Source organism: Nannobrachium achirus (genome assembly GCF_963921795.1).
Source record: "Nannobrachium achirus genome assembly, chromosome: 21".
NCBI lineage: Eukaryota > Metazoa > Chordata > Actinopteri > Myctophiformes > Myctophidae > Nannobrachium > Nannobrachium achirus.
In genome coordinates, this window is record NC_137828.1 from 24,754,870 (window position 1) to 24,768,997 (window position 14,128).

At 39.7% G+C, this 14,128-nt stretch overlaps 1 protein-coding gene across 1 annotated transcript; it reads right to left on the reverse strand.

The window, feature by feature from the left end:
• Positions 1-2,062: 2,062 nt before the first annotated feature.
• On the reverse strand, positions 2,063-7,785 carry ralaa (v-ral simian leukemia viral oncogene homolog Aa (ras related)). The gene is made up of 4 exons (XM_080751918.1): positions 7,576-7,785; positions 6,926-7,134; positions 3,776-3,950; positions 2,063-2,530 (listed from the first exon to the last, which is right to left on the reverse strand). The coding sequence occupies exons 1-4, from the start codon at positions 7,687-7,689 to the stop codon at positions 2,408-2,410; spliced, it is 621 nt and encodes a 206-aa protein (XP_080608044.1). The 5' UTR covers positions 7,690-7,785; the 3' UTR covers positions 2,063-2,407.
• Positions 7,786-14,128: the final 6,343 nt, after the last annotated feature.

Genomic DNA, 14,128 nt, shown 5'->3' on the forward strand with positions numbered 1-14,128 from the left:
CCTGTACATGAATTTAAACATTAAATTAAATGTACAAGTATAATGACTGAATGAAGGGGGGAAAAAAACGGCATTGTTAGTGTTAGGGGTAAGCAAACAATATGGCGATTATTGTAAATATAGCCTCTGTAGCCCCTTTCCTTGTGCAGTATTATATTTTAATACAATAATGGCCTAAACAAACATAGGCAACACACAATGAACCAGTGAGTCTTCTACTGCATCTCATGTATACACCTGTCACTTTGAACTTTAAATCACAGTAAGGGTCTAAAAGGAAAGGGTTAGCCCTTAACATGTATTTAACAAGTGTTGGAATATTGTCTGTTTTAAATAGGGCGACCACAACCAAACTACCTCAGCGTTAAGACATTAAGCCACATATTTATGTGAAATTGTAGGTTCAAGTTTAGCTCAAGGCCATTGTCACATAACCTCCCCAATGGTCTTTTTCATCTCACATCTGTGCTATTGAGCAAAAAATGGCAGAAATGCCAAATGATTGTAACATCAACCAGCTAGTGGTTTGAGGGAGGATAATTAACAGAACATCTTTGTTTTACCAATGACCACCAAAAGGTATACAAAGTTACAAACCATGCCTGAAAGTTACCGCCAAAATTCAGGGTAGCAATTTGGAGTAATTTGAGATAATATGTCATGGCTTTTAAGTAAAGTTCCTGGTAATCGTGTGTTTTCTTGTCTGTAGTAAAATCTCCGGGTAGAATCCACATCCACTTTAAAGGATTTTCACCCTCGAAAAGATGCTAAATGTCATAGACTATGCAAACATATTTTTTAATTTGCAAATGAGAAACTAAAAATAAACGCTTTAATTCACAAAAAAATACCTTTCCTCACCCTCTTTGCCACTAAACATTCTAATAGCTTTTAGTCTGAAGTGTGAAACAAATTGAGAATAGAGTGCAGTGAACACATTCAAGATGTGCTAGACCATACAAATATATATTTTTAATACATTGCAAAAATAAAACAATGGCAAAGAAATGTGTGGCTCAGGTAAAGGTAAACTGTAAAAGGTAAACAAAAACAAATGTGTGACAGTGTGCTTTGGTCTATGTCATTAATCGTATTCTCATTGTGCAACTCATTTACACATCATCATATCCAGTTGTCATTCAGTCATTCACTTTATGGTGGGTACTTGTCCACCTTTTGGTGACACTATGTATTTCATTATGATTGATGCACGCCACCTTACTGACACAGCTCAAATCATGTCATCCTGGATACAATCACACTGTTAGAAAATGGGGGCTTGTGATTAAATGTCAAGAGCCAGGGAAATTAAATAGGTTAATTAATTGTTAATAGTTGACAGCAGTCAATTTATTTTACCCACTCAAAGAGATTCCTTCATGTCAGCAGAAGAGTTAGTGTTATGGAACATGATTCCATCAGAGTAATCATTTTCCCCATCAGAGCACAGTGAATCTGTTGATCCACAAAAAAGGCAATTCAATTCTTTAATCAAGGGAGATTAAAAGAAAAAGAAAACTGAAATGTTAGGATGAGAAAATTCAAGTGATGCATACTTACGGAGTAAAGAACAATTCTTATGTCTGCAATTGCAGAAAGAAATGTCTCAAAGTAAACAAACAATCTAAACGAACAACATTAGTGCGCTCATCTTAAACTGTTTTTTTAGCCCAGCGGGAAAGAGAAAAATAAAAAATACTCTGAATCCACAGACAAATGAAAGGGTTATAAAATACACAACAAAATTGAGGTCTGAAATGATAAGTCGGAATGGCATCAAAATCTCAAATGTGGTTCAAATAGACCTGTGCTTCAATTTGTTGAGAAAAAAGCTTTACTCAGATTCACCAGTGCAACGTAAGCTTTAGTGGGTGGCACTCAAAGAGTTAGTTTTCGTTGACACTGCTAATGTTAGCATACAAGCACAACCCAAGCAGGCAGGTTAATCATATGGACTTTTGGGCCTCTAAAGCCAAGTTCTAGAAACATCCTCTTCTTTAAACATTGGCTCCTCTCTGACCCTTTTCCATGTTTGCCATCAGTTTAATCCTGCACTGTTTAGACTAGAGATAACACACACCAAACTCTATATAAAAAAAAAAAGGTTTGTTAAAATCTCAGACTTGAGGCATAAATGAAAACACCATTAATTTGCCAGACTCTGTTAAGGTGGTCAGAGGAAGAGAGAGAAAGTACATTAATTATTTGGAGTGTTTAAACAGAGTTATAAATGATGTATGGAGTGCCACCGTACTACTCCTGACAAGCGGCCCAGGTTGTCTGAGGCAGTGGGCACCAGGCCAAGTAGTAATGGTCAGGTATTATTGGGCACAAATTAAATGCAAAAACATTCTGAGAAATGTAATATGTACAGAAGCACATCGCTGCTGCTTCTTCTCCTTTGCCACTATAAAATACAGCATCTCTCTCGGATTCTCTTTGCCAAACTTTTACTTTTCTTCTTTCCATTTTTCTCTTTGCTGTCCTCCATTTTCCTCGCTCGGATCTCTCTCATCAGGTCAAAAAACACCTGTGAAAACAAATGAAATAATAAAAACTCTGTTTATCAAATATAAGGAAGGCCAACTTCCAACAACGGCTCTTAACCCATTTAGACCTGAAAAGCATTCGATTTTAACCACTTTAACCTTTATTTTATACTATAGCTTTAAAAATAGCAAATATACAAGCTCATCTGCTATGTTTAGAGGTGGAAAACACTCAAGTAAAAGTACTCAAGAGGATCGGTTTGATTTTTTGAGGATCGATACTTTTAAAGTCATTGTTAAATGCTCTACTTTTACTCTTACTTTCAGTAATTTTAATAGTAAATGCTCTACTTTTCATTGGAGTATATACATTTCATTTGGACAATGAGTAATGAGAAAATTAAATGAGCCAAAGACGGTCAAAAATGGGTTTTGCAGGTATTTAGAGTGATTTGGTTACTTTAATCTTCATAGTACATCACTATGAATTATTTTCATAAAACAAAATGGAAAGTATTTATTTTTATATTTTGGTGGAATGCCACTAAATATATATTTTGTTTTTTGAGCCATTTTTCTCACATTTCACTTTTAGACACATCGCAGATTAAAATACTTTGATATTAGAGTCATTCAAAAAGCTAAATATAGGGGAGAGATTCATGGAAAAAAAGAAAAAGAAAAATCCTTGTCCTTTGTTTCCAATATTTGCAGCATTTGATTTTTGTGTATCGTTTACATACAGAGTTCACTTAACACTTATGCTGCCATAGTTTTTTTTTCCTATTGTATTGTACACTGTGCACGCGCCACGCCACGGGTGTTCCCGTCCACGACTGCCGAAAGTCTTTACTTTCACGCAGAGAAAGAAAAAATATACCGCGACGATCCGCGTGTATATTATGGTCCATAGAAAACAGGCCGTTTTGACCAAACGGGCGATATGGGACTAGTACTTGTACTTTGAGTAACCTTTCACTAAAGTAATAATACTTTTACTTTGAGTAGGTAGTAGTAATCTTTCCACCACTAGCTATTTTTGAAAAATCTTGAAAATTTGCTTTGAATATACTGTATATATTTTTAAAGCGAACATTTGTAACTCAAATCTTTGCTTCTAGGATTCTCTGGAATAAAATATTTTGAGCGGCCAAATACATATGATTTTGGGGCTCCTTGACATGAAAAAGTTTGAGCATCACTGACACAGAAAACTGTTTAGGATTTAGAAGACATTTGTAGAATCACCCTCAGGTCTTAGTGGGTTACAGTTGGGTCAGACGTACCTTGTCGACATTGGCACGGGTTTTGGCAGAGGTTTCCACGTAGCACACCCCCCACTGCTCGGCGCGTGCCTTGGCCTCGTCGCCGCTGACCTGACGCCGGTCCTCCAGATCCGACTTGTTGCCGACCAGGAGGAAGGGCACGTTCTCATCCTCCTTCACTCGTAGGATCTGCTCCCTGCAATAACATCATGTCATCATAAACACAATCAGCTACATATATAGCTATTAATTACCATTAGGTCATACATGGGCAGCTGGCGGCCAGGGGGCCACATGCACTCCCATAGTCATGCAGATGTATACAGCTTTGTCTTCACCTGGCAGGTGATAAGAGTCGCACTGCCAATAAGTAAGTGCAGAGGACAATGTTATGGTGGCGCTGCAAATCTGTCTGGCATCAGAACAGGTCTACAACAAGATGCAAGATGTAGAGGATTTTGTGGTCGGAAAGGGCGATTGCAAACGCATAGAGCAGTTCTATGGAAATTATTTTGATGAAGTCAGGCTGCAACTTCATCCTGTCATTTGCATTGAAATGACGAGAGAAGGCGCTCGATTCGGGTTTAGCACCCAGTGGCACGCAGATAAATCGGCGCATTTGTGTGGCACAAGTTCAGAAAGTTAACATAAGAATAACTAAATGCATTTGAAATTAAATGAAAATGTTACTTTTCAGGATTCCAGTTAAAGAAATAGCAGATAACTATAATAACTGCTGAATGCACCATAGGGCGCATTCAGCAGCAAAAAGTCAAAATACAGAGATAACAGGTTTCTGCCCGACAGTACAGTATGGGCAATGTGGCCCTCTGGAGTGCGTGTGGAAATATAGTGGCCTAACAGTTCACCCTCCAAAAAATGTGTTATTTTCTATCAATTAATTACACACCCAATGAAGCCTCGAATTCATGGAGATCTTTGTTTTTCTTGCATTCCTGAGCCAATAATTTGATGAACAGTGGAGTCACTCAATTGACTCCCGCCCCATTCTGCCCTGTTACTATGGTGGGACATTAACCCTGGGCAGATTGTTTTTATAGTGGCAGTGAATGGGATTTTTTTATTTTTTCATAGCCTCATTACAGCTATATAAAGTACCAAAGGAAAAACATCTAGGTGATATTAATAAAAAGGGAAGACAAAGGTACAGTAGTTACATTGCAAAACAGGGGGTTTCCCCGAAAATATATGTTTTAATTTGTTTAATCCCAGTGGGACAGAATCACCCATTGCAGATTCTTTTATAGTGGCAGTGAATGGGATTTTTTAATTTTTTCATAGCCTCATTACAGCTATATAAAGTACCCCAAAAAACACATCTACGTGATATTAATAAAAAGGTAAGAAAAAGGTACAGTAATTACATAGCAAAACAGTAGTTTTCCCCCGAAAATATATGTTTTAATTAGTTTAATCCTCTGGATCAGAGAGAGAATAGAAATAGAAAGAAAAAGCGCATTGCATCTTGGGTAGGAAGAGGACAGCCAGATTATAGTTCTCCTCACATAATAGGCTGGCTTTTCGTAATTCTGCCCATTTAAAATATATGTACCCAATCGTAACTCTTAGTTACATTGATAAGGTCCATGTGAACTAGTCTGTTGAAGCTTATTCATTACAATGATTGCAAACGCTATGGTCGCGAGCGGCCTGGCCGTGCTCCGCAGTGCGGACAGCCGGTGAAAGACGGCTGCCACTTTCTCCGACTGCAGAACTCCACCCCCGCTTGCAAAAAGTGAATGTATTTTTCTGGTTGGCCAGTCAGGGAGTCTCAGGGACCAATCAGAAGGCTGACAAACGGTGAATTGAGTCAACTGAGTCTTCTACTGACCAGCCACCCGGTCATCTAGTTTTTGGATGAGGAATGTGACAAAAACAAAAAAATGTCCATGTATTCAAGGCGGTAACATGTCCTTGGTTCGAACTCCTTGGTCCGACCACCTAAACCTAACCTTAACCTCAGTAAAACTATACCTAAACCTAACCTTAACCTCAGTAAAACTAACGCTCGTGAACGCTAACCTGGTGAATTTTAACCTGTTCAGAACAACGGCAGTTCGATCCATGAGGCAGTCCCCATTCAAGGCTTCCTCTGACCCCCCCCCCCACCCCACCCCACACTGCTCTAACCAACCACTGCTTTAAAATAAAAGTAAATAAAGTAATCATTCTGCAAAACTTAAAACAAAACATCATACAATACTGAGCAGCTAAGTGAGCAGCTCTATGGCAGCCAAATTCAATTAAATGCAACTGTAATAGTATAATGAAGAACTGAAATGACAAAAAAGGTCACATTTTGTATAGACATAAGAGTATCTTGTTCCCATGCTTTTTCATGCTGACACATCACAAAATACACCTGCTGCCAGAACAGAACATGACCTGTAAATAATGACTGGCTCAACCGTACCGAAGTGTTTCGTATAGTCTAGCACCACTGCCTTAAACATGCAATATAGTCGTTGGTAGGAATCAATACAGAAGCACCCAGGAAGAAGTGGACTAAGAAAGGGGAGTTTTTTTTCCCCTTCTCCATCCTGTTTATGACTGCTAGCAGTGCTAGCAAAGGGAAGAACTAACATATTAGGCAGTTTAAGCTTGACGATTTTCAGGATGGCAACGCCAGGCGGAGTACGGCTGCTATGACGTAATCGCCGTAGCAGTCAAAATCGTTAAGCAAACAGCCGTCGGCGACGGGGTCCCACCCCTTTTACTGAACGCTTTGGTTCCCATGGCGATGCATCTATACATCAGGCGTTTTAGGCGCAACGTGGAAAGGGAGCTTCTGGCGTAGTACAGACAGCAGTTGATCTATTGAGCGCTGATCATTTCCGGTTACCGTTGCCATCTGCCGTAGCCGTCATTTGCTTTAAGTCGCCATTATCTCTGTGGGGTGGAAACCTTCAGGATTCAAATTAAAAAATAGCAAAAGTAGCAGATCTACAAGCTCGAAACCTGTTGCTTTGCCTCGTGTTTTTAGCTTGTGGATCTACCACTTTCGATGCTTTTGTGGGACGCTGTAATATGATCAAGTAGGGTGTTAATTTAGAAGAAGAAAAAACCCCGCAAAAAGTTAGAATATGGAGATAAGAACAATATGGAAAGATGTAACTAATTATCAAGAAAACTATTTGGGGGATTTCTCACCTGAAGTCAACTGTTGCTGCAAATGACTCCAGTTCTGTAATGGAGAAGACGCAGAGGAATCCTTCGCCACTGCGGAAGTAATTATCCCGGATGGCCGCGTAATCCTCTTGTCCAGCTGTGTCCAGGATGTCTATCTGCACCTCCTCTCCGTCCAGCACCACCTTCTTCCGGTAGCTGTCCGCTTTGGTCGGCTCGTAATCCTCCACAAACTATAGACCAGGGCAAAGATTGAAGTTGGCAAAATTCTGAGTGTTCAGTTAACTCTGGGAGCATACACTCAATATTATACACGCTGTGATTGATTAATTCTTAGGATATTTAGCACAGTGTGTAAATGTAAGAAAGAGACCAAAATCACATAAGAAATCCCTCCCCAGTCCCCCAATTGTGCTTAATTCAATATTAAAATATTTGCATATCATGTTTTTAAATGTAAAATTTACAAGATAACTTGTGTATAAGTTTGTAGCTTGCTTGTCATTGCCATTATAATAGGTTATCCGGGCATTCTGCTTATCGTGCTCATGACCATGCAATTTGATTATTTGATCATTCTATTGATTGACTACCAAATAAATCAAATTAAATGTAATCAAATAGAATGACTCACTAGATTCTAAAAATATACAGAGGGAGCTCTGCTTAATTACCTCGTCATACATGAACTGGAGCGTCAGGGCTGATTTGCCCACTCCACCACTGCCCACCATGATCACTTTGTGCAGGGCCAGGGAGTTCTGTCCCTTTGGCTTTGCAGCTGCCATGGTTCTGTCCCCCGAGTGGTCCAAGTGTGATTAGAAGATAAGGTTCCCAGTAGGAGATGGGAGGGGAGAGGAGGAGGAGGACTGTTGGATGCTATAGATTCCTTCCTGCTGCACTGATGGCTCAGTTTGACTCCTGGGAGGAAAAAGAAAGTGGTTGTGTGTGTGCCACTACATCATAATTGTATATCCTATAACAACACACAGAAGAAAATAGACAATCTAATAGTTACAGTTAACTATGAAAAGCGTCACATCTGGTCAGTAGCTGAGCTATGACATCACATTGTGACATCACATTCCGTCCTTGTCCCTTGTATGCCCATATATGGAGATCCCTGATGTCATCAATATTAAGCCCATAGCTTGGAATGCCCATATATGGACATATAGTGTGAGTCTCATGTGGTCTATAACATATTTGGGAAAATATTTTGTCCAACTTTAACAACCAACCGCAACTCAAATCACACTTGCAAATGAATTTCGTCCCGACAGAGATGACACACACACACACACACGCACACACGCACGCACGCACGCACGCACGCACGCACGCGCGCGCGCACGCACGCGCGCGCGCGCACACTAGGGATGTCACTAACGGTTAATTCAGTAACCGGTTAGCCATCAGCATTAACCGGTTAATTAACGGTTTTTAATTATTATTATTTGTATTAATTTTTCAACCCAAAATTGTATATTTAAGTGCACAGAATTAACGTTGGTAGACGAATGGTAGACATTTAGTTATGCTCCTTTGAAAGACAAACAAAAAAGCCGCATTTAACAATGAAAATAAATTGCTCTAGGCTTAATCATCAATAAACAACAAGCATCATAATCTGCGCGTTTCAACAAGTGGTCGGCGGCGGTGCCTGTCTAACAAACGAGCTCTAGGCTGAGCATTTTTATCGAGAACCATCAACATGACGATGAGTTTTGTTGTGTATGAGTATGTTGACTCGCTGCGGAGAAAACTCTTCAGAGATGAAAATGGCAGATCTACAAGCTCACAGCGCGTCTCGCGGCTTGTGATTGAGCATCGCTGTTGCCTCATGCCGCTGCTGTATTTGAGAAAGATACTGTCGTCTACACTCCTTTCCTTTTGAAATGCTCCCAGACCGAAATCCCTCTGTTGGCTATGTGTTCTGTTGTGTGTACTCCGACGCTCGTCGTCTCATCCTCCCCGGTCCACAGACCCCACTGCATAACAAGTTAACAACACCAGCTGTCTCTCATTCACTGTTCGATTGGACATGACATAAGACTACTAAAGCCCGTATCAGAGTCGGGTCCTTGCTGTGTAGTCTTTTTGAGCGTTAACGTTGTAGTTGTATGACTCAAAAAGACTACACGGCACTACACTGCGGACCCGACTCTGATACGGGCGATCATATTATTATGAAAATTAACCGTGAAACCGTTAACTCATACCCTGCCAAAAAATATGTTTCTATAATAAACACGTCTTTAAAACGTCTTTATCACTATGGACCTCACTGCCAGACGTCTTCTGAACGTCTTTTTTTTTTTAATAATTTATAAAAAAAAATTGAAAAAAAGTTTTTTTGAAAAAATGTTTTTTGGACCTCCAACAGTGTACTAGGCATGATCGCGATCGCGAAATTGCATGTTTAACCCCCATACCAACCCCATCTTTCAAACATGGCAGCCATGTTTGTTTACATTTGAAGAAAACATAAGGGCTCCTTTCTCCTGAATGCCTGAACGGATTTCCAAGCGGATTTTTTTGTTTGAAAGCTGTGAAAAGCATGCACATGCATAGTGCATGATCTGTGCACGAATGTGTGCACCAGCGTGCACACTATTTTTTTAACCCTTTGTTGGCGAACCGGCAATATAAGAGGTCATCCCACTTTAAATATGGCACCGACTGAGTTAAGCATGACCGGTTATTTCTTAACGGTCGGCTAACCGGTTAACCGGTTAACCACTGACATCCCTAGCACACACACACACAGTTTTTGCCTATAATGACATGCCCAAAAGTGTTTAAATACCACAACTAGCAACTCTAGGGAAAACAGTGTCAGCATTAAGGTAAACATAGGGATTTCTATAACTGCCCGCTGCATAATTGTTATCATTGTGATGATAATGATCATTGGCATTCCATAGTACTGGGCCTTTTTGACAACAGTTCCAAACTGATCCTAATACGATGACAAAGCTATTTTCACGAGACTAATGCCATGTTGGTGATATTTGCTTTGTTTTTGTTTTACCTTTTTTCCATTACACAAATGTGACATCATTCACAACCATTTCCCCTGGTAATCTACAGTACAGTATATTATGTGCAAAGCCGACTCACTCTCTATTGTAATCGAATTAACCCAGTTCCAGTTCCGTAGCAGAAGTAGTACTTTCAATATCACACAATACACAATGAATGGCTAAATTCCACTGAGTAAAGGAGGAACCAAAAACAAAACCTGTAACAGTCATCAGGATATGGTGGATTCTTGGTGACAGCAGTGCCTTAAAATGGTTTTAGCAAGATTGAAAACATTGTCATGCCCAGACAGTGTCAAGGACTGGTCATTCAGCGAGATTCCACAAACACAAATTTCCATAACAAATAAGGCTGTGTCATGCTGTGGTGGTCTTTTCCAAAATGAAGTCTAAAGGCAAAAAAGTATTACCATTTGTGTTAGTAGGCTTGACACAATTATTACATATTTACTTTATCACAATTATTTGAGATAATTATTTGAGGTTAATTTGCATAGTCATTGTTGAAATACATTTTCAAATGTTTAAAAAAGCAGAAAGCATAAACATTTGTAAATGTATTTGTCATATCTGCACTGTGTTATTGTTGATTATGAAGCCTCAAAATTATATTCCAGCTGTGTCCAATGACAAAAACACAATAGGATTGTTAATCACAATTATTTGCTTGAATCATGACAGCTATGATCAGCCCTAGTTTTTTTTAGTAATGTTGTCCCATTTAAGACATGTCCCACAGCCCTCCCTTCCCATGGACAAGCAGCTGATGATTACAAAGAGAAGCTCAAATACAGCATGACAGAATGTGGGAGGACGGAAAGCTAAACAATGATTACTGTTGTTGTTGCCTTATAACCCCATGGTGTCATTTATTTTGACTCTCGTTCTGTGGCTTCTGACTTTTAGGAGAGAAGAACTGTTGAGTGTAAAATGAAACCAAATGGACCCTTACAGGTCTATTTGGTTTCAAATTATGGTTAAACATCTGCATTACTTACTTTACAGTAAAGTCTACACAATTAGAGAATGTAGAATAATTTTTATTTTGAGCAGCATTTGCCTGTTATCACTCCTTATGGCATCACTTCAAAACAGCATGGAATTATTGTTTTGGGGTCGGAGAGGCTACATTTCAACAAACGGTGGTCCGTGGCTCAAATGCTGATTATGATATGAAAAGGGCTGAAGAACAATGAGTTAAAAAAAAGTGTTTAATCTGATCAGTTTTATTATATAATGTCCTAGTGTTGACAGGAAACCTTGAAGAGTTAGGTTATTAAATTATTCAAATACATAAGGTGAACCAGACCCATATCATTTATCACCAGTTTCACCACAGGCAGGCAGGTGCAGCCAGGGTCAAATTTTCCAATAGCTGATTATTCTAGGGACAATTTATTTTGCATGATGTGGGCGTCATGTGGCAATTGCAAAGGCCATAAGAGCCGGTTAAGTGCAGCTCGAATGGGATTTTATATTGCTATACCCCCAGAGCTAAGGCATACATGTCAACATGTCATCATATATAGCCTTGAAACCATTCGAAATGGGAATTGGACCTGATAGGTAGACACTGTAAGTACCAGACAGGGGTTGAACCAACTCACAATAGCTATAGAAGATTAGCTTTAACAAACACACTCCCTCCAATATAACTAGACAGATGACAGATGAGACAGATAGTTTAGTCAGCTGAAAGCACTAAACAAACCGTGTAAACGTAATCCCATATACACTGACCTAGCCATTTAGCTCCACTTAGCCTGGTGACATGACAACTACTAATACAGTCATTATTAGCCGGTGATAGCAGCACAACCATCACATCCCGGCTTATAGACAGTGATCTAAGCACATGCCTTGAATTTAGACCACGATTGTATGATTATGGTACACAAAGGGGTATTCATTTAATACGATCAAAATAAGATCGCTTGCAACAGCTGTTTGGCTGGACTGCCTTGCAAGTTGCAACTCACCCAGTCTGTCGGTTTCTCTGATGATATCTACCCATCTGGGACGAACACACCGAGGATGAGAAAATGACGTCACGGCTAAGGGTTGTCTAACGTGGCTGCCTCGCACTCAAATACCCCCCCCCTTGAATCCCAAAACACCGTAACCGACCATTTTCGCTTATTCTCGTTTGAAAGACACTTTGTCGACAATAGCAGGCGGCAGGCCCTACGAACCTTCTCTTCTTTATGACGTCATTTTTGCATCCTTGGTATTCTAGAATGGTCATCTAAAACAAACTAGCTAGCATCGAACCAACAGCTAATAACCACCACACAACAACTTCAGTGAAAACGTGGACAACACCATCCACGGGGACATTCCGTGTGGCCGGTATGAGATCGATTGAAAGGAAATAAAGGCTCACCTTGGCACAATACGTTTGATTGGAGGCAAATCGATAACACTTCAGCTCAGGCTAACTTGTAGCTCATGCCTAGCTTCCTCTAGCTACCGTCCACCAGCAGAGGCTGTGGTCACACACTCCTGTCTGCTGTGGGCTTGGTCTACTCTGCTTGCATGCCTGCCTGTCTGTCTGTCAGTCTGGGACGTGACAACGCCCGCCCACATGGGAGAAAATTACAATAAATGATATACTTTCTTCCCTTTTCTCATGCCAATGATGCCATTCACATTTTTGCCCCTTCATAATAATAACGAATAAATGGATGAATATAAAAAAAATGAAATTGAATAAATAAAATGTAGGCTACGATGAGGAATGAGTATGACAGTAGCGTCAGTTCAGCAAAAGCTAAGGTATGGCAACATGACTGGTGTCTTGCACGTGCAAGACACCAGTCATGTTGCCATACCTTAGCAACAGGCATGATGAATTTATTTTAAGAAGTGCATTCTTTTCCCCCTGTAGCCAAGGTATGGCAGCTGCCATACCCAATTCTGGAGTATGAGTATGATGGAAAATAAATATTGTTGAGTGTAGGCTATCTATCTATATATCTATGATACTGATAGATATTTTTGGTTGGTTAAAATCTGTTGGTTTATGTTCACTGAAAGACAGCCTAATTGATTGATTGGCCCGCCCCTTTGTGTCTATTAAATCCTGGTGCGTGTAGGAGGAAAACAAAGCAGGTTCAAACGTACCATGGACTTTCAGAAGCCAGGTAATTTTGGAAAAAGTTAACTTTTATCATCATTATTAGCATTATCCTTCAATCTTTTGATAAATGTATTTTAACTATAGGCCTATTCATTTGGTTGACCAATACCCATGTGTGTCCTAGGATAAGTTTGAGTCCTGACTGTGGCATAGGCCTAATTGTCAATACTCCAGGCTATGTGGATGGGCTTGAGTAAAGGACCCAACAGGACCCCAAATGTAAACAAGCTGTTAAATAAAATAAATATGGAATAATAAATCCATAACCAAATAAGACTCAGAGACAGCCAAAGGACTATATCATACATTGTTGTATTTTAAGATCCAGACAAAGAGGACAAAACGGTTAGCATACCATAATATGGTATGCTAACTGTTTTGTCCTCTTTATGCATCGTGGCAGCTTTCTCTCTCTCCTTCCATCACACGCCATAGTGCTTTATATGTCCTGTGCTTTTCCTATTAGTCTGGCTGCCACCTTAGCATTTATGCTAAGTTGGTATCATAGGTATGATGTAGGTATGATATTTGGTATATAGTTTTTTTTTTATTGGCCTAAAATGTTGTCTATATATATACGTTCATGAAACCACCTGCTGACGGCCGGTCAGCATTGAGCAATTTCTTTTATAGGGGTAAAGGTTTGGGCCCATCACTTACTATACACTATACTATAAAGGAAAAAAAACACCCCCAAAAATCTGCTTTAAGTAGCATGTGAGGGGTTTATAATTATTCTGAATCCATTGCAAGCATTGGTTTGGCATGAAAAACATTCCTTGGCCTAAAAACAGACGCACAAAAATATGATTTTGTGATGAGTCATCACTTTTGACAGTTTTTTCGGGGCTGAGGTGGGGTTAGGGGTATCGAATATGGTATATAGTTTTTTTTTATTGGCCTAAAATATTGTCTATATACAGTCATGAATCCACCTGCTGACCGCCTATCAGCATTGAGCAATTTATTTTATGGGGGTAAAAGTGTGGGGCCCATTCGTTTATACACTACTATGAAAGGAAAGAAATACCCCCAAAAATCTGC